At 39.7% G+C, this 21,683-nt stretch overlaps 1 protein-coding gene across 1 annotated transcript in view; it reads right to left on the bottom strand.

Moving 5' to 3' along the window:
* Window positions 1-21,683, bottom strand: part of psd2 (pleckstrin and Sec7 domain containing 2) — a 189,838-nt gene that overhangs the window by 123,712 nt on the left and 44,443 nt on the right. The window contains exons 2-3 of the mRNA XM_066716375.1: window positions 16,206-16,753; window positions 5,102-5,617 (exon numbers count right to left, since the gene is read on the bottom strand). Coding sequence (XP_066572472.1) covers window positions 5,102-5,617; window positions 16,206-16,660 — 971 coding nt within the window. The 5' untranslated portion in view covers window positions 16,661-16,753. The remainder of the gene's footprint in view (window positions 1-5,101; window positions 5,618-16,205; window positions 16,754-21,683) is intronic.

Raw genomic sequence — 21,683 nt, 5'->3', positions numbered from 1 at the left:
CTAATAGCGCTTTTCCACCGACAAAGAGCCGGTGCTAGTTCGGAGCTGGTGCCTAATTTGGAACCATGTTTTGCTTTTCCACCGCAAAAGAACTGGCTCGGTGCTGCTTTTTCTGGCACCAAAAACTTGCTGGTCTGGAACCCTAATCAGCCCAACCTCCATTTACCTGTGCCATGTGCTGTCATTATTTGTCTTTGATTGTGGCAGAAGTGACTGGATAGTGGTGGGGGTGAGGAAGAGAAAAGGGAATTGAACACCCAACAATTAACACGGACTGGACCTCAGGAACTGGACAACACTTCTGGATGAGAACCCGAACTGAAACAAACCCCTGCCTCAACTGACTATAAGACTAAAGATTCCCTTGGGTTGTATTGACTTTTGAACCAGTAAAGACACAGACTCAAGTGTGTTTCATTATTATTCCTTCTGTAATGCTGTCTTTGCACAATTCCCACCTTTTCCCTGGAGCCTGCCCTACAGTGTTACAATATATATTAGAAAGATAGAAACTCAAGAAATACATGTTTTTACATTTACAAGTTCAAAGTATACAAAAATATATTCTATACAAACCTTTAGATAAACACAATACATCTGGTTATTTTTACTTTAGTTTTCTACATGTACTTTAAAGGCTACTTCATTTTATTTAGTATTTGTGAAAATAACGCTGTAATTGTTTCCGAGACCAATGACATAAGTCTATAGACATTTTCCCATAAACACAATGTTAAAATGGGGAGGGTGGTTCCAGACAATCAATTTTGACAAAGAAAAAAAAAATATTGATATTTATGAATAATTTACAAACATATGAAATCCGACAAATAAAATGTTATATACGCGTACTCTGGTCCATTAATTTTCTCTTCTATCCTGACCTTCTAGTGCCCCAGTCCCTGCTGATGAGAAACATCCCCATAACATGATGCTGTCACCACCATGCTTCTTGCGATGGTGTTCTTTGAGTGATGCGCTGTGTTGGGTTTTTCCAAACATAATGCTTTGTATGTAGGCTAAAAAGATCCCCTTTGCTTTTTGCCACATGGCTACAGATTCAGGCTACAGTGTTTTATTTTTGCATACTTCAAACAGGATTCTTGCCACACTGTCATACAGGCCAGATTTGTGTAGTGCTTCGGATATTGTTGTCCCATGCAGACTTTGACCAGTCTTGACCATAATAGCCTGTAGTTATTCCAGAATTACCATTCGCCTCTTGGTAGCCTTTCTGATCAGTCTTCTTTTTGCTCTGTCATCCAGCTTGGGGTTACAGCCTGTTCTAGGCAGGGTCTTGCTGGTGCCATATAGGCCTGTGATTTTTTAAACCCATCTCCTGATCTGTGCCTATCAACAACGATGACCCAGGATTCTTTTGAAAGCCCCTTGGTGTTTATGGTTGAGTCTTTGCTTTGAAATTAACTACCATACAGAAACTACTAAAAGAGTTTCTCTTCTGTTTTTCCTTAGATATCGCAGTAATGCACGAGCATCACGGTCATTGAATGTGCACTTTCCACCACAATTTCCAACCCTATTTACTGATATCTTTCCCAATGATCTAAATGCAGATGTAACTTTAGTCACTGTTCCTATTGGAACACTAGCCAGTTGAGCAGTCTTTGTGACTGAAGCTCCTGTTATTCGTACACCAATAATGACCTCTCTTTCAGTCACTTAGATCCTTTCCTCTTGCCATCTTGATCCTAAATCAAGGTCATCTGGGCCTGCTCAGCACTTTTATACATGCCACAGAGCATGATAGGATGTTAATTGCTTAATTGTATCATGCAGTACACCTGTTTGGAGGTATCTACATTCTTTATGTTCCTCCACTCATTTATTCAGGTTTTTCTTAAAATTTCTCACCCATCTGAATATGTATTTATTTATATAAATATCAACAACAGCCATTTAGAAATAATAATAATAATAATAATAATAATAATAATAATAATAATAATAATAATAATAATAATACAAACTTTTAAATCAATAGAACCGTTACTTTATTGTTACATAAATGTGCACTCTGGCCAGGAGGCTGTATTTTACAGAAACATCTCTTTGCAAAGAGCATACTGCTGTTAAGTATGGGTGTGTAATGTGTGATATTGTTTGATATGTTGTCAACATTGCTGAATGATGTATTCATTGAAATCGTGTGAAACGTTCACCATTTCAGAGATCAGTGCTATAGAGCGCGATGCTGATTGGCTACCATGGATATATTGCGTTTTGATATAAATCAGGAATGTCAAATGTTGCATTTTGAAAAAACACAAAACAGTTTTTAGCATTGGGATTACAAGACATAAAGGGTACCCTCTAGGAGTATATCCATAGCAATACCTTGAATTATGTGTGGAATTGGCTTTTATCACGTTTTGTCACAAAGCTATTCAAACCTTTGCTCACTAATAAGGTGTAACGATTCCACACATTTTCGATTCAGTAAAATTTTCGTTTATTATGAATTTTATTTCTTATTTTTCTTCACACACTTGTCTCCAAATTAATAACCTTTTTTGACAAAAATCGAACAATTATTTTAACACTGCCAGCCAGGAAATCAACAATAACAGTGTATTATCTGTAAATTAACAGTAAGGGCTTATGAAACACACTTTAATTGACTTTAAGTAGTTGTAGATTTGCATGAACAGTTCTGGAGTTTCATGATTGAAATCAAAATTAAAATTAGAAACCTGCTGAGCCGATCAGACAGGTCAGACAGACGAGCTAGACCACCTGTTTTTCAGTTGTGTATCAAACCTAGAGCATATATGTAAACAAGAAAAATAATAATACAATTATTGGTGTATAAACTGGTGTATAAATTGGTATGCAGATATCTTAGCAGACATATACAATTATAAAACATAAAGAACCACTTATAAAAATAGCATAAAACTGGAACATAGCCTGGCAACGTGAAAGCGCTTTGAAATGGCTCGGCCTTACAGATGTGTACATCAATACAGAAAATGCACTTTTCAACACTACAGATACAGATCAAACAGATCAAGATTGATCAGCAGATTGAAAAGCAGTTGCAAATCTGCTAAAAATCACGTTTCAGGAATCACGTTTCAGGAATCAACACGATTATAACTCTTTCACAATGACTAATGTTATTACACAGCCCAGATTGTATTCAGTATAGCCTACCGCATAAACTGCAGGTCCGGCAGCTGGAGAAGAAAGTGTTTATAACTTATTAATTTTGAGGAGTTTACAACTGGAACGCAGTATAGGTATTTAATTAAAGTATTTAGTAACATAATGGATAAGCGGGTGAAATGCATACACACAAAAGGTATTTACTGTCTGCTGTCGTTTTGTTTTTGTTGATACTTTAATTAATATTGGTTTATAATAAATACATACATAATCACGACCCGTCTTTAAATTCGATGGTCGAAATCAAACGCTTGTTTCGATCGATCTTTGATTTTGATTAAAAAATGTACACACCTACTGACTAATACTCGTGGCTAGATAGCTAGTTAACTTACCTTACTGCTGCTGGACTGGAGGACTGACTTCAAATCTTTGATTAATTAACTGACCAACAGTAACCATCACGACACACAATTTGATTGGCCTGTTGAATGTTGTGGGTGGAATGCTTGACCTTTGCATGTATGGTTTCTTCAGTTATTGTTCCATTTGTCTATCACACACTTTTTTCCATGACAGCCTACAAAATTTGTACTCTGTAATGAATGCCTTTTAAAAGTACTTCACTCAAAACATACTTAAGTAAAAGTAAAATTACCAAATTTGAACACGAACACAAGTACACGAAAAAGCTACTCAATTACAGGAACAAGAGTAGTTGTAATTCATTACTTTCCACCCCTGAGCATGACCTTTTAAAATAATGTTAATGTAGGGTTCTAAGTGTTATGATCACTTTCCAAGACAACAAAATGCTCTCTTTCTTTCATTTAAAAAAAATATTAACTTTAGTTACAATGTGAAATACCCATTTCTGATATTTCTTAGTTGATCATCTAAGATTGCCTCACTTTACCATTTGACAATGGTAAAAATACGAATAACTCTTGTATTGTCAAGATACTCAAGATAAGATACTTGCTCAGAAAAGAAAATGATTCAAACTTCAAACAAAGGAAATGTAAATCATTCAAAGGAAATTCAGAATATATACGATTTCCTGAAACTTTAGTGAAAAATTACTTTAGGGAAAATGAGGATATATGACTGCAGGGTTTAATGTCTGTGGGTTGTATTCTGATTCAGGCACGCAATCTCACCCATAGCACATCCTGCTCCATAAATCTCAGGCTCGATTCTGACTTTGTGGGTGGCCTTCCATTCTGCACACTCAATATTTTAAATATAGCAAGATCAAGGATAAATGCAAATTCATGTATTTTGCTTGATCAGAATTACTACACACACGTAGGCATTTGAGTCTCATTTGATTGAACTGTGAATGTAATGTGATATGAAGAATATAACTGTTAACAGGAAGAATATTTGAAAGTATATGAGGAACACAGATTTAAATAACCATTAACACCCTTTACCTTATACAAGTAATAATGATGATATTTATTAGTAATAAAAGTTACTAAGTTACTAATTTGTTTTCTCTAATTGCAAACTAGAAACCTAGCGCATGATAGTGGGTAGATGCAAGAAGAATCTATAAAATGAAAAACATTAATATTTGGGTTTGTACTTCGAATTTAAAGGGCAGGACAAATATTTGACTTAATCTGATACATACCTAGTAAACATGGCTTAATTTAGCAGTAAACAAAACTGAACGTAAGAGCAATGTCACAGGAGTATCTGGCTTTAGGCATTGCAACTAAAATTAACCCTCAAATAGACAATACAAAATGAAAGTGACTTAATTAGGCAGGATGATGAAATAGAACACGATCATCAAATACTGTGCAGTCTTGGCTCCTTAAATTTATCAGTGACCTCGTGTGTATAGTAAAATTGGAACTTTACTTAAGGAGTTTACATTGTAATCTTAATTTAAAGGATTAGTTGAAAGCATTTTGATGAACTGAATTATCATGAAAACCCAGCATTTCTTAAAACTACATCTTACCTGATGGAATTTGAGATCTTGCTGGCATCGTCCACTGGCCCATCAATATCGATGTGAAATCCATTAGGGATGGCTTTTAGCGAGGACCTACTGAGAACATTCTCAGATCTGCTGCTGGTTATGGAGTGGCGCAAGGGGCTCGCAGAGGCAGCCTCTCCATGTCCTATCCTCATTTCTGCCGGCTCCTCTCGCTCCATCTCCTGTTCATTCACAGTGCTGAGCTCCAGGACGTCATGTTGCTGGGCCACCAGTTTCTGATCCAGCAGCTCAGGCCCTTCTTTTACCCTCTGCTGGATGAGTGGGGTGAGCGGGGCCTCAAAACTCACGCAGCTGTCTGTCTCATCAGTGAGGGAGAGGACATCCAGGGAATCCAGGCTGCTGTAGTAGGTTCCTCTCATGAGGTCTGACTCCACAATTCTCTCAAAAGTGGAACTGAAGCCATCATGGTTATCCCTCTGCTGCACTCCTTCTTTCTCTGCATCAGTGTCTGTATCTTCTGGCTCATTGTCTGCATTCCTGAACAAGGACAATGGTGAAAGTTGCCAATAAGTGGAAATTTCAAGCTGTATATAGCTGTCATTTAAAATATACATACCCGTTCAAAACAATGCGAATTCTGTGATTTGTTTACATAAATATAATTAACATAAAAATCATTAATAAAACTATACTGATCATTTTTTTAAATTAAATAAGCACTGAACAGTAATGTTTCAAGTGAAGAGTGTGACTACTTTTAACTACATGGTAGTTATTCTAATAGTTTCACAAAAAACAAACAAGGTTTAATTTTCAACAACCAAAGGTAGTCTTGGATCTGTAAAATGTAGACATTCAAAATTCATACATTTGGTGATTAAATCAATTCTTTGAGAGCTGTCTATAATTGTCTCAGATATCTTCAGAAGGCCCATTGGATTAAAGCTTCTCCCAGGCCTTTATGTATGTATAGTTTTGAGCTGTCTGCTTTGTGGGATTCTGTGGGACTGTAATTTTGCACTATATATAATTGTTTCATTATGCTGCTTACGCATACATTGTTCACATTTATGATTTCCCCTATGCCCCCTTCCCATTACCTCTTACCTAGGACTTCACCACATCATGTCTGTACTTACCTATAAGAACTGGGATGTATGATTTGTATTTTAAATGAACTGTATATTTTAACTTATGCACTTCTGTAATTTTTAAATGTGCCTTATGTGCTCTGACTGCTTAATGAGAACTAAGTGTTTACATATTACTATGGTAATTCAGTGAAATATAGTGAAATGGCAGACAGGGGAGGGAAAAGGAGCAAGGCTGAGGAGAAGAATGTCAGATCTGATCTCTAGCACTGTGTGGAATGTTTTTCGGCCTACAAAATATGATTCTGTACAATTAAAGATTAAATATTGTCACCACAACCAGGCCTGGCTCTATCGGAGGAACCAGGAGGGCCTGGCCCTCCAGAAATGTTGTTGCATGTATAGGCATCTTTCGTCATCTTTCTTTCAAAAACATGAAATGAAACCAGGTCACATTTTTGAAAATACAAATCCAACAATAACATTTTAAATAGAAAGCATGATCCGTAAGCCTTGTAATATTTGTAAGTCATCAGGCTTTTTTGCTACAGAACATATTTTAGTTAACCAATAATGCAGCTGAAACAAGAAAACATTCAAGCCTGCATTAACCCATGCATTTATTAGTAGGTTTCTGTACAAAGCATTGTAAATGCATTAATGCCTACAATTAACGTGTGTTAACACCTTTAGAAACACAATAAACATCTAGTATCAACTGTTCCTGATATGTGGTTATTCTAATTCTAATTATTTATTCCCTTAACTATCACAACATCCTAGACCTAAGAATTATTAGATCACCAGACATTTGGCTATGTATCACATTATTATTATTATTATTATTATTATTATTATTATTATTATTATATTATTATTATTATTATTATTATTATTATTATTATTATTATTATTACATTCAGCTGAAGCCTTTATCTACAGTGATTTACAAGGTCATAAAAATATATAGTTATAGTTCTATAGTTTATAAGATACATGATGTAATGATACTCTCCTGTGTCAAAGCTGGGAGACAAAACTGTTAATGTGAAAAGGATATGGAATGAGTGCAAAATGCAATTCTGAGCATAAAATAAAAAACACAAGTGCATAAAGTTCTATTTTACACTTACAATTTTGTATTTCTGGGATCTCTAATTTTGACAGTGAATTCACTCCATACTATTGTGACACAAAAGATACATTGCATTGGTATGCTGGTGTTGCATAGTAACGTGAAACAATGTGTGTTTCATAACATGTTTGCCTATGTTACAGCTTGTTCATATGAGCAATTTTCTAGAACCCATTTCCTTAAAAATACTTGTTTTTGTTCCCTTCAGGAAAGATTGAGTGTTTCTGTAATGCTAAATACACATTTAAGTGAATGTCTACTAGATTTATTTAAATATTTTTCACAACTACCTTGTGTTTTTTGTCAGGTTTACATTTTAATGGTATTAATATTTTGTTTGTTTAGTTATTGTAAGGTAATAATAAGGTTACCTTAGAAGTGGGAGTATTCCATCCTTGAATTAATTATACCATGCAGAAATAATTATCTGATCAATATAAATTATTTAAGTAATGTAAATTGATTTTTATGAATTACTAAAAAAAAAAAAAAAAAAAAAAATCGGTTAATCACAGAAGAAAAAAATCATCCAGTACACCACTAGCCCTTATATAGGCACACAACATGTATACCTAACTCTCAAACATATCTCTGTCTTCTGATACTTTCTTAACTATTATAGTTGTTAAATTGTGTTAAATTGGACATCAGATCATACTAACAGATGGTTGCATGATTCCACTTATGCTTTCATTACAAAAATAACAATTTTCACTGTAAATTGAATATACAGTCTCACTGGAAAAAGTTGTTAAACATAAAATAATGAAATATCACAGATATATTTAGGATGTTTACTAAGTTATTGTTTTTTAAAGCAACTAACTTGTCAGTTAGCCATTCAGCAAGCCAGTGTTTTACGTGGTCTCATAATTTGTCGATCTCACAGTTAATTAATTTGTTTATGTGCACAAAAGACTGTTGTCACTGAAAGTTGGTAGCCATAAAAATACTGTGTGTAAAAATTACAATGAGAAGGGAGAAAAAAACACATGCTCGAAAAAGCTGTGGAAAAAAAAAACACTGAATGTCATACAGACATTTTTGAGACATAATATGAAAAGAAAGATGCAGAGTAGATGGAACAGTCATGTGTAATTCTACAGAGGCCAACAAAGACTAGTGGAATGAACAACTGTGCCCACGCATCAAGGTAGACAAGCTGCAACTACATATAGCATATTTTCACCTAGAAATAATAAAATCTGAGGGAAAAAATCTATATAAAAGGCAAATGAGTCAGTGTAGTGAAGGACATGCAGAGCTTCACCCCCCAAAGTGTGTAATTTAGTATTAAGCAAAAGGCCAAGGAAAACTACTGCTTCAGGCAAGATCTTTATGTGTTTCCAGGATCATTTGTACAATCAGGTACACAACTGATCTCTGGGAGTTATGTATAGGCTATCTCTGCAGCAGATAGACTGTAAACGAATCTTTGAAACATAGTGCGGCATTACAAGCCTGTTAATTCTGTTAATTATTTACCTGTGTTTAATCCACCAATTTAACATGGCAGTGCAAATACAATTAAACCATATTCACTTGTTAAACCACTTCCAAGCAATGAGGAGCATACAGTGCATGCAGATGTTTTCAATTTTGTACAAAAATCCATTCAATCTTTCATGTTACATCATGAATGCAATATTGCATTGCACACTGTTTGATGCTGCAGAATTCATCACTAAATCCTATTTTGTCTTCATGATTAGAGGGGATGAAGTATTCTAGACTGAACATGGTCTCACACAATTTACTGAGACGTTCCAGTATATAGTGATATCCCTTTCATTTTGGTTGTGGATTCTTCCTTACACAGTGACATTTGAGTATACTAAATGGTTGTTTTGGTGCCACATGATTCAGTTAAAAACCTGCCTCTTGTGAAATTATGCTACACTGGCAAGTCAGTATTTTTCACCCATTCAAAAAACAGCTTTTGGCACACTATCTGCTACTGATAACAGTTGAGAAGACCTAAAACTCAACAGAAAGGTTACTAGTTTGTTATAGCATATCACGTTCTGCAAGGTAGGTTTTTTCACAAAAGCTTAGGCTTCCTCCTGGTATAATTATCATGGTAAGTTCCTGTATATACATTTAACACAAACTAGCTTGTTTAAATAAGTCAAAAGTGTTGTAAGAAAAAGTTCATAGTTCTGGGCTATATAATAATCAACTGTGATGGGAATTCCCCATGTGGTGGCATGCAAGTGGTTGAGTTTGCTAGGGTTGAGGGGTTTGAGTCACCCCCCCCACCCCAGTGCATTTGTGGCACTGCTTTCTGTGTGCAGAACACCCTGTAGTTGTGTGCAGTATAAAAATAAGTAAAAGTGTTTGGCAGTGCATCTTTTGAGTTACCACTGCAGAGGCCTTAGATGAAGAAGGCCGAGGGGGAGGGTGTGAGACGCAGCCACTAGAAGGCCCAGCAGCCTCTGGCAAAGGGACACCCTGACATGGGGTCTCAACCAGAAATGGAAGAGACACGCGTTTATAGTGCTAACTCTCTCTGGCACCAGCATGGACAGCATGGCGATGGAATTGAGGCGCAGTCTGAGGAACTGCGCCTGCTAGGTTGGCACAAGACAGCTCTTCTCTCTGTTGACCCGAATTCCCAACTCAGAGAGGTGGTCGAGGATCAGGCTTGTGTGGCTCTGAACCTGCTCCCTGGAGTTCGAACAGACCAGCCAGTCCTCTAGATAATTGAGGATGTGGACCCCCTGGCAATGCAAGTGGAGAAACTTCCTGTGCACCTGTGCAACGGGGATGTGAAAGTACGCATCTTTCAAATCCACTAAGGTGAACCAATCTCTGAGGTGGCGAATCAGGTACCTCAGACCCAAGATGGGATGGAAACCGCCATCTTTCTTGGGCATTAGGAAGTATGCTGCCTCGGAGGGGGTACTTTGCAGATTGCGCAGATCTCCAAGAGAGAGGCCTGAAACAGTTGGGAGTAGCTAACTGTTATATTTTGGAGCACCCAGGAGTCCTGGGTGCAGAGGTGCCAACTTGAGAGTTGCTGGGGGGTGTATGGGTGGGCCAGAGGCTGCTGGAATGGAGTTACCTGTCCTCTTGTCATGGTTCCTGGCATTTGGCCAGGCTCTACCGCAGCAGGCCTGGATAGGCGCCTGCCTGCTGGTGAGGTGCTGGCAAAGATCAGCAGGAGGGCTGGGTTGCTGCTGCCTGGGGGCTGGCTGTCTAGACCCTGCAGGTTTACTGCGGGCCTGACCCAGAGGTGCTGCCTGGGTGTACACTCTGGCGAGCTGTAGCGACTGCTCCAACTCCTGGAGGGAGCACGCCAGCATGCCTCCACAGATGGTCCAAATGTAAACCCGGGAGAGATGGGGAGCGTCCATCAACCAGGTCCTGTCTGCATCCGGGACTCGCCTCACCTGGGACAGCCAAATTTGATGGTGTGCCTCCGCCAGCTGAGCAATATAGAGGGCCAGCAAAACCTCTGTATTGTGTAGGCAGGCCACCTGGGCTCCAGCCTCATATGCTCGGCTGAGCATTGCCTCAGTGACCCTGCACTGCCTGTTAGGACAGGACATGTCCCTTGGCGTCGCAGAAAGGGGGGGCAAGGTTCCTAGCGAATTGACACAGGGAAAATCCACCAGTCCTGCTTCCTGTGCACCTTGGGTCCTGGCGTTGACCTCGCCTGCCCATGCCTGGGTGGGGGCCGTCGCCAGGTGGTCCCAGGTGGAGTGTAGCCCCTCCAGGAGATCAGGCAGTAGCGGAAGGGCCAACGTAGGACACTGCAACTAATCCCATCTCTCAAATCTGGAGGGCAGGGGGGCGAGGGGGTGTGGTCCACTAGCCAGACGATCTGGAGGGACTCCACAGCCCACTGAGCGACTACCCAGAACTACAGCTGGCGTCCTGCCAGAGCAGGAATGAGATCCTCACCTGTGGGGGGAAGAGGGGGAAAAGCCGCATCCTCCCTCAGGTCTGCCTCCAAATCAGGTGACATCCCCTCTGACTCCATGGGCACTACCGATGGAATGCCAGGCTGAGGAGGAGGGGAAGGGGGAGGAGGGGGTGCCGTCTGGGCCATCTGTGTAGCGAGTAGGGTGTTGAGAGCCAGGATGACAGCATCTCGCCCCCTGACCGCGGAGCTCTGATCCCCGTTCTGGTGTCTCGGCAGAGACGGGAGCGATGATGTTGAGGAAGAAGAAGGGCAGGGGGCCCAGGTACGCCTCTCTGCAGGCCTCCCTCCCTGTCCCCTAATTGTCACGGCCAGCACTGGGGCACGAGCCTCAGCAGTCGGTGGCCTGACAGAGGAGACAGAGGGGCTGAGGGCCAGGTGGAGAGAAGGATCCACTGAAGCCCCACCCTCGCTTGGAGAGGAGAACAACCTGACGATGTGGTGGCGATACGCAAGGACCACTACCCTGGTTGAGTGAGCACAGTAGAGCTCAATCCAGAAAACTGGAAGAGTGAGACCTCCTACATCCACAGTTGCGGGCTGTGGTGCGGGCACAAGCCAGCAGAGGAGCCCCTGTCATGGGCGAGGTCTCTTACGTCTCTCTCTTAGGCCAGTTTGCGCTCTCGCTGTGGAGGAAAATTCCTGTGAACAAAAACCAACATTAAATGACTAGTAGTCATATGTGAAAAGCCAAAATTAACCGAGGTGCCGACGGACTTCCATGGCACGGACGGTACAAAACAGAAGTGGATGTGGTCCAAACTACCAGCTGTCCTCAAAACCCTACCGCTCCGTACTGTCCACATTCTCCTCCTCACTCACCAAGTCTTACTTCCAATCACTCCTTGAATCCACGGTCAACGACCCCCGCAAACTCTACTCCACCTTATCCTCCCTCTTCGCCCTCCACCTCCTCCCTTGTCCCTAAATGCAGATGATTTTGCCTCCTTCTTCTCCTCCAAGATCACAGACATCCGCATGCTCTTTAACAGTCCCCCCTCCTTTTCAATCCCTCCCAAGTCTTCCACCGACCAACCTTCCTTTTCTTCATTCTCACCTCTCTCGGACTCTGAACTTTCCTCTCTCTTCCTAGGTCACAAACCTACAACGTGTGCCCTGGACCCTCTCCCCACTCGCCTCCTCCAAGCGACTGCTCCTGATTTACTCCCCTTCATCTCCTCAATCCTCAACTCCTCACTCCTCTCTGGCTGTTTCCCCTCTACATTTAAACAAGCTGCTGTCATCCCTCTCCTCAGGAAACATACCCTTGACCCCACCTCTCCTCAGAACTACTGCCCTGTCTCCCTTCTCCCCTTCCTCTCAAAGACCCTTGAGTGTGCTGTTCACCATCAGCTCTCCGCATTTTTTTCCCATCACTCACTCCTTGATCCTCTGCAATCCGGCTTCCGCACAGCTCACTCCACTGAGACTGCCCTCCTGGCAGTCACAGACTCCCTCAGCTGTGCTTGGGGAGCCTCCCTCTCCTAGGTCCTCATTCTCCTTGATCCCTCTGCAGCATTTGACACTGTCAATCACTCCATCCTCCTCTCTGTCTCGCTGACCTTGGAATCTCTGGGACTGCTCTCATCTGGTTCTCCTCCTACCTCCTAAGTTCTCCACTTGGACCTTCCAAGTGACATGGTGAGGTTCCTCATCCACCCCCCAACCTCTCCTCACAGGCGTACCCCAAGGCTCCGTCCTGGGCCCCCTCCTGTTCTCTCTCTACACTCGCTCCCTGGGCCCCCTCATCGCATCCCATGGTTTCTCTTACCATTTTTACCTAGATGATTCCCAGATCTTCCTGTCTTTTCCCTCATCCGACACCCTCATCCCCTCTCGTATCTCTTCCTGCTTGTCTGCTATCTCTGCCTGGATGCACTCACACCACCTCAAGCTCAACCTCTCCAAATCTGATCTCCTCTTCTTACCCCTCTCTTCCTCACCTTCTGCTGACCTCTCCATCTCAATCCCCTGGGAATCTATGACACTCTCTCCCTCTTCTCTAAGAACCTAGGAGTCACCCTCAATCCTGCACTCTACTACACCCAGCACATCACCACACTGACACGCACCTGCAGATTCTTCCTGAGCAACATACGCCGAATCCGACGCTTCCTCACCTACTACTCGACTCAGCTGCTCGTCCAGTCACTGGTCCTCTGCCACCTGGATTACTGCAACTCCCTCCTGGCCAGCCTGCCTGCAACTACTACCCACCCGCTCCAACTCATCCAGAACTCTGCAGCTTGTCTGGTGTTCTCTCTGCCCCAATTCACACACGCTACTCCACTGCTCCGCTCCCTCCACTGGCTCCCGATACCGGCACACATTCAGTTCAAGACACTGACCCTCCTCTACCGCTGTCTCAAACATACTGCACCAAGTTACCTGCAGACCCTCATCTCTCCATACATCTCCTCCAGACCACTGCGGTCTTCCGGTGCCAGAAGACTAACTCTGCCTCCTCTCCACTCCCATTCCTCCAGAGCTCGCTGTTTTTCATCCCTGGCCCCTAAGTCAAAACAGCAGAGTCCCTGACCTCCTTCTGGCGATTACTCAAGACGCATCTTTTCAGACTCTACTTGTAATTTAGTCATTCATTCTGCTGTAAGATAGCACTTTACAACGTTTGATCATACTACTTGCCTTGCGTTACTAGTACTCGTATTGTTATTTTGATTTCCCCTATGCTCCCTTTCCCTTAGCCCTTGACTGTGACCTAACATCATGTCTGCACTCGGCTTTTACAATCCAGGATGTAAGACCTCATTTATTATATACACTTGTGCAAATTGAAATTTGTAAAATGTATTGTGGTTTGAATTGCACTGTAATATGTAAATTGGAATTTGTAATTGGAATTTGAACAGCACTGTATTTTTGCACGTTGTATTGCGCTTATATTTTCTAAGTCGCCCTGGATAAGGGCATCTGCTAATAAATAAATAATAATAATCATAATAAAATAATTATATTTACAGGGCTGGATTTCCGTTTTGCTTTGTGATCAGACTTGCTTAGCTGCCCAGCTAATGTATTTACAATGGCACCGTGGTTTGCCTGAAGTGGGAAGAATGGGCTACAATGTTCAAAAATAAACCCTGCAGGCGAATGATTTAAATTAATATACGAACGGGTCGAATGGCCTACTCTCGTTTGTAAACTTTCTTTCTAAAAGGTATTTTCAGCAAATATGAATGTATTCATTGTATTTATCAAAGTGACAAAATATATACACCGATCAGCCATAACATTATGACCACTGACAGGTGAAGTGAATAACACTGATAATCTCGTTATCATGGCACCTGTCAGTGGGTGGGATATATTAGGCAGCAAGTGAATTTTTTTTCCTCAAAGTTGATGTGTTAGAAGCAGGAAAAATTGACAAGTGTAAGGATCTGAGCGACTTTGACAAGGGCCAAATTGTGACAGCTAGACGACTGGGTCAGAGCATCTCCAAAACTGCAGCTCTTGTGGGGTGTTCCTGGTCTGCAATGGTGAGTACCTATCAAAAGTGGTCCAAGGAAGGAAAAGCGGTGAACCAGTGACAGGTTCATGGATGGCCAAGGCTCACTGATGCACGTGGAGAGCGAAGGCTGGCCCATGTGGTCCGATCCAACAGATGAGCTACATTGCTGAAAAAGTCAATGCTGGTTCTGATAGAAAGGTGTCAAAACACACAGAGCATCACAGTTTGTTTTGCATATGAGGCTGCGTAGCTGCAGACCAGTCAGGGTGCCCATGCTGACCCCTGTCCACTGCCGAAAGTGCCTACAATGGGCACGTGAGCATCAGAACTGGACCACAGAGCAATGGAAGAAGGTGTCCTTGTCTGATGAATCACAAGTTCAAGGTGTTGCCTTAGCCTCCAAATTGCCCAGATCTCAATCCAATCAAGCATCTGTGGGATGTGCTGGCCAAACAAGTCCGATCCATGGAGGCTCCACCTCGCAGCTTACAGGACTTAAAGGATCTGCTGCTAACATCTTAGTGCCAGATACCACAGCACACCTTCAGAGGTCTAGTGGAGTCCATGCCTCGATGGGTCAAGGCTGTTTTGGCGGCAAAAGGGGGACCTACACAATATTAGGCAGGTGGTCATAATGTTATGGCTGATCGGTGTATGTATATATAATGTGTGTGTATTGTTTCTATTATGAAGGAATAGTTGTTTTAATATGTATTCATAAAAAATAAAAATGTATCAAAACAAAGTACATATTAAGAACAGATACTTCTAATAAATACTATTAATAATTTTAATCTATGAAGTTAGAAATTATTATAATTTTTTTCTAAGTTTGAATGTCAAAACTGCTCAACTTAACAATGGGAATATGTATTTTAATTTACATTTTACATATGTTATTCTTGGTTAACTCTTCCTAGGCCTAAATGTGTATTTCAAGCATACGTTTAATGCTTCAAGCAGACCCAGTTCCTGAACCCCCTTTGTTCCTCAATAATGAAATACTGTTTTGCTATATTCCTATGAACACTAACCATGAACGGCAAGGTGAATGGTTTGCTTACTCAACAGCAGTGTGTATACAGTTGACTGATCGGTAACTGGATTTTTTCAGGTCTGTTGTTACTTAAGATGCCTATTATCAAATTATAGTCTTAGCTAATTTCCAGAATCTCCTTCTCTCTCCCTCTCTCTCTCTTTGTCATTAGAGCACATTATGTTATATTGAAAAACATGTCTCAATAAAATTAAAACTAAATGTAACTTTCTACATTATGTGCACTTTCCTAAATTGTGCTTCTGTTTCACACCTATTAACTCTTATATTGCTCTTCACTGTATATTTATTGCATTCCATTTGTGTTCCTGTGATGTTTATCCACCGTTTCCTGCATTAACTTAATTTTGTTATACACCTAATATGATATACTTCAATCATTGTAACCATTGTAATTTTCAAATACAATAATGAATAATGAGACCATGCCATTTCTTAATATTACCTGAACTTATTTTCAGACATTGGCTCGTTGCTGTCTTCTCTCTCATCCTCTGTCTCTTTCAACCCGCCGTTCATGAAGGGCCTGCTTTCAGCTGCCACTTCAGTGCACCATTCCAGGCCATTCAGGGAGCTTCTGCTGAATGGATCACTGGAGGAAGTGCTGCATTCTTTATCACTTTGCTCCTGAATTCTTCCTGCATCCTGCACTTCATTCCTCAGTCCTGACACTTTGGCTGCTACAGTCCCTGCATTCTCAGACGTGTTGCTGTTTTGCTCGATCCCAAAGCTCTGTCCCTCCTGCCCCTCCTCTCTGTTCCCCTGCCCGTCCTCGGTCTTCAGGAGAGTGCTATGACCTATGTCTGAGTTTCCATTTGCAATGACATTAGCGGCGAGCTCCTGTGAGGCACTTTCTGTTTCTGAAACAAAGGGCACAGCGCTGTTGTTTTCTTCATTCATGTCAACTCTTTTCTGCAGAGGAGGCTGCGTCGCTTCCTCAAGTAGGAAAATTAGGATTCCGGCTGAATACAAGGGCTGGTAAAGATATTATGTCTGCAAAAGGAAACAGATGAGACAAGTTTAACACATGCGGCACTGTAGTCATCTCAAGAAGCAAAGGAAAACAAACAAGAATAGTTGTATAAATAATATTAAAAATAATATTTCACTTTTTGTTAAATGTTATCCATTTTAAAATTATTCTGAACTGCCTCACAGTATGAATATATCAAAGTGTCATAGAAAGTGTTTTTTTTTAAATATTTTTAATGTTGCAATACATTTTCAGTTAATGATCCATGAAGACAAGGAAAATGCTACATAATTGCAATTGCCTAAATTACTGATTGCCAACCACTAAGGGCTGCAGGTGTTAATTCACTAATGATGAGCTTATTTGGTCAAAGATAATATTCTTATGTCTTTAATTGACAAAAAAAAAAAAAAAAACTGTGGAAAAAGAGAATGACACTAGTCCACAAAAGCTGTAAAAATGTTTGGTAAAAGACTGTAAATCTGAAAAAAACTGGCTTAAAATCATATTTTATTTAGTCAAGAGTTTTTAAATATCACATTTTGTTTTGTAAATGTATTGAAATAAAATCACTGTACACATTAAGAGAGCTTAGTTTAAAAACTAAAATTCTATTACATATATTTTGTTAAGATAGCTTTAATTACATACTACCACATTTATTTTTTATAAAACATGATACAGATCAACATGACTGCAATTCTCATTCTCATGTTATTTGGGAATTCTGAGAAAATTAAATTTGTCTCAGTCAATGTGGGTAGTTGCAATTCCTTAGATTTTTTAAAAATCTGACAACATTTAAAATCTTAATAGTCAGTGTTCAACCACAGTAAGTATGGTATAATTCATCAGGATGAATCAGTCAGTGGGAAAACTACTCTTACAAGTTAAGCACATTGTTTTCAATGCTTAGGATAATATTTTACTGTCAATACCTCCCATGCTCAACCATAATTCCACTAAATATTCTTCACTTTGTTTAAGTAAACATTTTTTTTTTACCACAGTAAACATTTATAAGGGTATAGGTATTTTCCTCCAAAAAACGATGTCATATTTATCAAGCTTCTTGTTTTCTTTGAAAGCTACCAAAACAAATATTTGTTATCTTTTGATCACACCACAACAAAGATTAATTTAATGGATAATAAAGAATGATCAAGTTGCTGTCGGCCACATGTGAAGTGTCCATGCACTGGATGCTGTGCTTAAACTGGCTTAACCTCCACAGTGTGGCAATACTAAATAAAATAAAATAAAATGATCCCTGAAATTACTTGATAATTGACAATGGACTTTTCCAGACCTGCTTGAAGGTTAGGATTGATCAGGGATAATTAAGGTTGATCTAGTCCGCTTACAGTAAGACCATCTAAATCAGGTAGTGTCTAAGAATCCTACTATTTGATGTAGATCAATTTCATATTTTCAGAATATGTCCTTCTCATTTGTTGTCAACAGCAGTGTTATCATAAAACATTAAAAAACAATAAAATGTATACATTTGTTTCCCTTTGTTTAATATAATTGCAGATTTCAGCATTTGGGCTCCAGATGAGATGAACAGTACGGAAGCCGAGGAGTGCAAAAGCAAATTAAATTCGTTAACAGGACGTTGCAGCAACCTCAGAAGAGAGGGGGCGGTAACTTTGAAAACACGTCAGCAACCAGTGGAGAGAAAGGGGTGGAAACATATGAAACATGACAGCGGCATTCAAAAAAACACCGACACATCCCAGAGAAAACAGCAGCGACATTTAGAAAACGCGTGGCGGAAATAGCTGAGGTGGAAATAGTATTCTGTGGCGTCAAAGACATATTCCAAGACGCTCGCCTAGTTTCCCATTTCTGTCATTTTGACACATCGCTCTCGGTGTTTGTGGACAGTCTCTGCTATGTTTAGGGTTACCATGGCTCCAGATTAATCGGAGGACGTGAGACCGACTAAATTGAACTACATTCATGTGTAAATTAACCATTTAACTAAATTAATAATAATAATAATAATAATAATAATAATAATAATAAACACTTTTTAAAGAGTATTAAGCTAATACCCCATTACCAGGATACAGCTCTGCAGTTAAATACATCAGTAACTAGGGCTACCATATGGCTCCAGATAATTGTATAGGGACGCTTTGAGACAGAACAGGATTTCCAAATTCCACCTAAACTGAAAAGTATTTTTATCTATAACTTGCATTGCCTTTGCTAAGATTAATCCTGTGGTGGAATTGCTACAGAACACAGGGATGTTGCTTTGATCGTATTTACATACTGGCTAATTAAATATTAACAAAATAGAAAGTAAATAGCAACCGGTTGCATTTAATTCTTAGTATAATACAATTAATTGCTGTTGATGGTAATAGCACCATTATTCATTTCAGTTAAATGGTTAATTTACACATGAATGTAGTTCAATTTAGTCGGTCTCACGTCCTCCGATTAATCTGGAGCCATGGTAACCCTAAACATAGCAGAGACTGTCCACAAACACCGAGAGCGATGTGTCAAAATGACAGAAATGGGAAACTAGGCGAGCGTCTTGGAATATGTCTTTGACGCCACAGAATACTATTTCCACCTCAGCTATTTCCGCCACGCGTTTTCTAAATGTCGCTGCTGTTTTCTCTGGGATGTGTCGGTGTTTTTTTGAATGCCGCTGTCATGTTTCATATGTTTCCACCCCTTTCTCTCCACTGGTTGCTGACGTTTTTCCAAAGTTACCGCCCCCTCTCTCTCCTGGTTGCAGCAACGCCTTTTTCAGACGCTGCTGACGTGTTTCAAATGTTACCAGTCCTTTCTCTTCTGAGGTTGCTGCAACGTCCTGTTAACGAGTTTAATTTGCTTTTGCACTTCTCAGCTTCCGTAGTACAGAAAGTACCAACTGCAGCCAACTAAAAACAAACAGTACATTTAGTGTAAATAATACATGCTGTGAGGATTGTAGACTCCTATAGACCCCAGGTCTATTCCATGGCAGCATGGCTTTGCGGAGGCATGGATAATATCCCAGAAGGTTTGATAATGTGAAGTAGAAGTGACAACACAGAGGTGAAGTGCAGCAGACATTGAAGCAGGAAAGGACACACACAGCATTGTAGTGTTTGTCAAGTAAAGCAGATTTACACTGTGCTGCTTGAGTACATTGTCTGCAGACAAGTTCCCAAAAATTCCACAGCCTGACAATACATATTGGATGAAAAGTTAACTAAAACCACTGTAACTAATCAGAGAAATCTACCTAATTGGTGTCAAATTTGCCCTTAAAACCCATGCATGTTCTTCCCTGTGGACCTACAGCTTTCTGGGGCTTCTCCAGCTGGGGTCTTATAGGATACTTGAGTGGTTCAGAGTTGCTGCCACAAAAGGATGGGGATTTCAGTTAATAAGCTATTAATATTTAAATAGTGCCACACAAAGCATTAGATTACTTGTATTAGAATCTTCAGGCAGACCTAAATATCAGTGAGGAAAACAGCTAATAATAAATTAGACAGTGAGCGATTTCCATCCGGTCCCTTCTCCCCTGGGTTAAATGAGGAACTGGAAGCTCAGAGGAGCTCCTGCTGAGAGTTTTGCAAAAAAGCATCCATTAATCACACTGTGTATTGCACAATCACAGTATATCTTCAGACGTAGTAACTTGACTGAATATCTGATGCTGACTCCTAATTCTATTTTAAAAACTTTCTTGTCTCTGTGTCTATAATAAATATATACACTCTCACACACACATATGTACAGTGATAACTCGGTTAATCAAGTAGATGCATCATAGATGCATTCCATGATGCCACTATTATCAGAAATGTCATTACCATGATATAGGAGGCTTAGGAATGTGATAATGAACTTCAGAGGAGGGCGGGGCAGGTTGTGTGTGTGAGAAATGTGCCTGAAAACATTAAACTTGCAGTACCCATAAGGTAGATTGCTGCACTGAAGCCTTTACTTTGCTTTGAACAAGCCACTTCACCTTATGATCTGCATTTTATTTTATTTTAAAGAGATGCATTTGACAGCATGTTTTGCCCAGTAAAGGCCAATATGATACGATGGTCATTTGAATGACATAATTGGGGTATTCAAATTACTATTACTAATCACCAAAATTACAATAAAATACATGGTGAAGTGGAAAGGAAAACAAATGTATTATTTATTTCTTAGCAGATGCCCTTATCCTTATTAACATATACAAATACATGATGAGATACATGATCTACACTAGAACAATTGCTTTTTCAGCATAGACAATTATTATATATATATATATATATATATATATATATATATATATATATATATATATTGATACATCATTGTTATATAACTTAAAATGTGTGGTTTCTTCTTAAGAAGCGCACTCAGTTTTATTTTTTCGATTGCTAATCTTAGATGTAAAGAGTGTGTCATGTTCAATTTTCTGTCTCCATTATCATACAGTCTTGAACATATCCTAGAGAATGTTATATCCTTATTAAGAGCAAATGGTCTCAGGAGACCAAAGCTTTTTCAGTAGCAAATTAAAAAATAAATGCTAAAAAGCCAATGGATCTTAGCCATCCATCACTGGGCTTCCCAGGGGTCATTTAAGTAAAAGCAAATACTTGCAAGAAGACAATTTTCTTGTCTAGACCACATACAATCTTTTTTTAAAAATAAGAAAAAATAGCATTCTCAATATCCAATGTAAACAGAAAATGTAAGTGTTTATATGTAGCATTATAGTGATATGTTGGTGTTAATTTTATTTTTGTTTTGAAAATAATATTAATTAAAAGGCAGGTGGTGTTTATTATATTCATACATTTAACTGACCACTGGGGTACAGACTGTGGGAAATATGGAAGTATACTCTATCATTAGCAGTACAGCTTAATATAGGATATAGGATAGGATATTTCAAGTCAGGCAGAGAGTATTGGGTTTTTGGTA

The sequence above is a fragment of the Amia ocellicauda genome, chromosome 11 (genome assembly GCF_036373705.1).
Source record: "Amia ocellicauda isolate fAmiCal2 chromosome 11, fAmiCal2.hap1, whole genome shotgun sequence".
Taxonomy (NCBI): domain Eukaryota; kingdom Metazoa; phylum Chordata; class Actinopteri; order Amiiformes; family Amiidae; genus Amia; species Amia ocellicauda.
Note: the sequence above shows the minus strand (reverse complement) of the source record. Positions and strands in the feature narration are given on the sequence as shown.